Genomic DNA, 2,364 nt, shown 5'->3' on the forward strand with positions numbered 1-2,364 from the left:
GTGTAAAAAGAAGGTATATACTCTTTTAGTTTCTAAGTACTCCTACTATATACCTCACCTCAAAGTAGTACAAATACAGCACAATTCGCTTTTTGTGGGCTAAGTCTCCTGACACATAAAAATATTGTATAACATTGTATCCTCCTTGGTTGCAAGTAATCCCACTAAAAAGCATTAGTGTATGTTCAAAGTTTCAGACCCAGTGGCATCGAAAAAAAAGCTACTTATACTACTCTCGACGGAACATATACTGCATGGAAGGGGGGAAACGTGAACTGTGCAGTACAAAACGTGGATAACATCCAAGCTTTTCTGATTTCTAGGAAGGAGGTATGCACTCGTAGCAAGTAGTTAGATTAGTTGGACGGACGAGCCCCCAGGCTGTCTTGTCTTAAACCTTGTGGATGATGTAATTCCTTTCTAAGTTAATAAAGCTAGCCATGATGACTTTTCCTAAAAAAAAGTTAAATTATTTACTAATTTGCATCATAGTTTTCACTCTATTGAATACTAGATGATACTTGGCATGTTGTTGTGAAAATGTGTTGCAATATATTCATAGTGTTGCATTTAATATGAAAATTTTGAGTAATAATATAACAATTAAAACTGATATTCATATGATTTTTGTGTTTGATTATTGTATAATATAAACATCATAATAGAATGAAAATGGCATGCATGTTTGCATGTTGAGGTGATTTTTTATAGATAGTTGTACATGTTGAGGTGGTTTTTTTATAGATAGTTGTACATTGAGGTGGATCTTTTCCCATTCATGTTGAGATAAGTAGATTAGTGGAGCTAGCTATTTAAATACAGAAGATAGTCACCCCGTCCAGCACATTCACTAACGATGGAAGTACATACTCCTAGGAGTATAAAAGAGGAGTCTTACAACCGGGTGCGGTTACACTCACATCTCATGTATTGCCATGTGATATTATATATACTACTCCCTCTGTAAAGAAATATAGAAGTGTTTAATATGTTCATATATCATATCTAAGATACTTTAAAGTGAGCTATATCATATATCTAAGATATTCCAAGTGAGCTATATGAAGGGGGAAATCTAAGAGAACCCATAATTTTTACTATCATCATATTCCACTGGAACATTTTCTCACTAAATCACTAATCAAAGCTTACCGTTAGTTTAATTTTGATTAGAGAGACTTGCAAAATCACACAATGGCTAGCAAGAACATTTCGAGAAAGACAAATATTTAGGAACGGAGGAAGTATCAACATAAATATTTAGTTTTGCTAATGAGGCATATGTTGGCTAACTATTATTGTGCCGCATGGTGCGGTGCGCAAAAGCGAAAGCCATGGAAAAGAACCGGTGTACTATGAAAAATCCGACATAAACACGAAATGGTTTATTGGTTTACAGCAACACGACATGCATGGACGGGGAGATGACAGACGCACACACAACATACGGCCATGTCAATGGCCACGGACACCAAGGACGACCGCCGGCCAAACCATGTCCGGCGACTAAATCACAGAGAAAAAAGTAAAGATGGAACTGAGCAAAACCACGGTAATAGTCTTCCTTCCGCCCAAATGCCCTGGATCTCTTCCTGAGTTCTTCCTGCAGCACGGTTGATGGATCCTGGCGGCTAGAACTTGTTGCTGTACCAGAAGATCCCCTTGCTGTCCTCGCGCTCGATGTACAGGCACTCCTTGGCCTCGCGCCATGTGGCCTTAGCGAGGGGGGTGGCGTCTAACTGATAGTACTCGCCGAGGATGGGCTTGATCGCCTTGGTGGCCTCCATGGCGTGGTAGTGCGGTATGTTGGAGAATAGGTGGTGCAAGATGTGCGTGTCCGTGATGTTGTGGAACACGCGGTTGAGGATGCCGTAGTCGCGGTCCATGGTGGCGAGCGCCCCCCGCAGCCAGTCCCACTCCGTCGAGTCGTAGTGCGGCAGCGCCGGATGGGTGTGGTGCAGGTAGGTGACCAGGACCAGCCACGCGTTCACGATCATCAGCGGCACGCCGTAGACCCGCACCACCCACCAGAACCCGAACGTCGACACGAGCTTCAACATGGCGAACTGTTGAGTATATTGTGTATGTGTATATTTGTGTGTAGGACTCACCTCCTGTTTCTTTGTATAGTTGAGGATATGGCCCACCTCTGTACTTATATATACGTGACTGGTGCACCGATCAATACATCGAGATTGCACAGCCCATATCTTGTCCTTCTACATGATATCTATCGCAACACGATCCTAACCCTAATAGCCGCCGCCGCCGCGCCTCCACGCGCCGCCGCCGCCGCTACTCCCCGCCGCCGTCACCAGCCGCCGCCGCCGTCACCAGCCGCCGCCGCCGCCCTCCTTTCGGTCC

General features: G+C 44.0%; 1 protein-coding gene across 1 annotated transcript in view; it reads right to left on the reverse strand.

The window, feature by feature from the left end:
* Nucleotides 1-1,446: 1,446 nt before the first annotated feature.
* The window catches only part of LOC119326524 (fatty acid desaturase DES2-like), a 16,176-nt gene continuing 15,258 nt past the window's right edge, over nt 1,447-2,364 (reverse strand). Inside the window, exon 4 of the mRNA XM_037600159.1 lies at nt 1,447-2,066. Within this exon, the coding sequence (XP_037456056.1) occupies nt 1,632-2,066 (435 nt within the window). The 3' untranslated portion in view covers nt 1,447-1,631. The remainder of the gene's footprint in view (nt 2,067-2,364) is intronic.

This window comes from Triticum dicoccoides, chromosome 6B, assembly GCF_002162155.2.
Source record: "Triticum dicoccoides isolate Atlit2015 ecotype Zavitan chromosome 6B, WEW_v2.0, whole genome shotgun sequence".
NCBI classification, from domain to species: Eukaryota; Viridiplantae; Streptophyta; class Magnoliopsida; order Poales; family Poaceae; genus Triticum; species Triticum dicoccoides.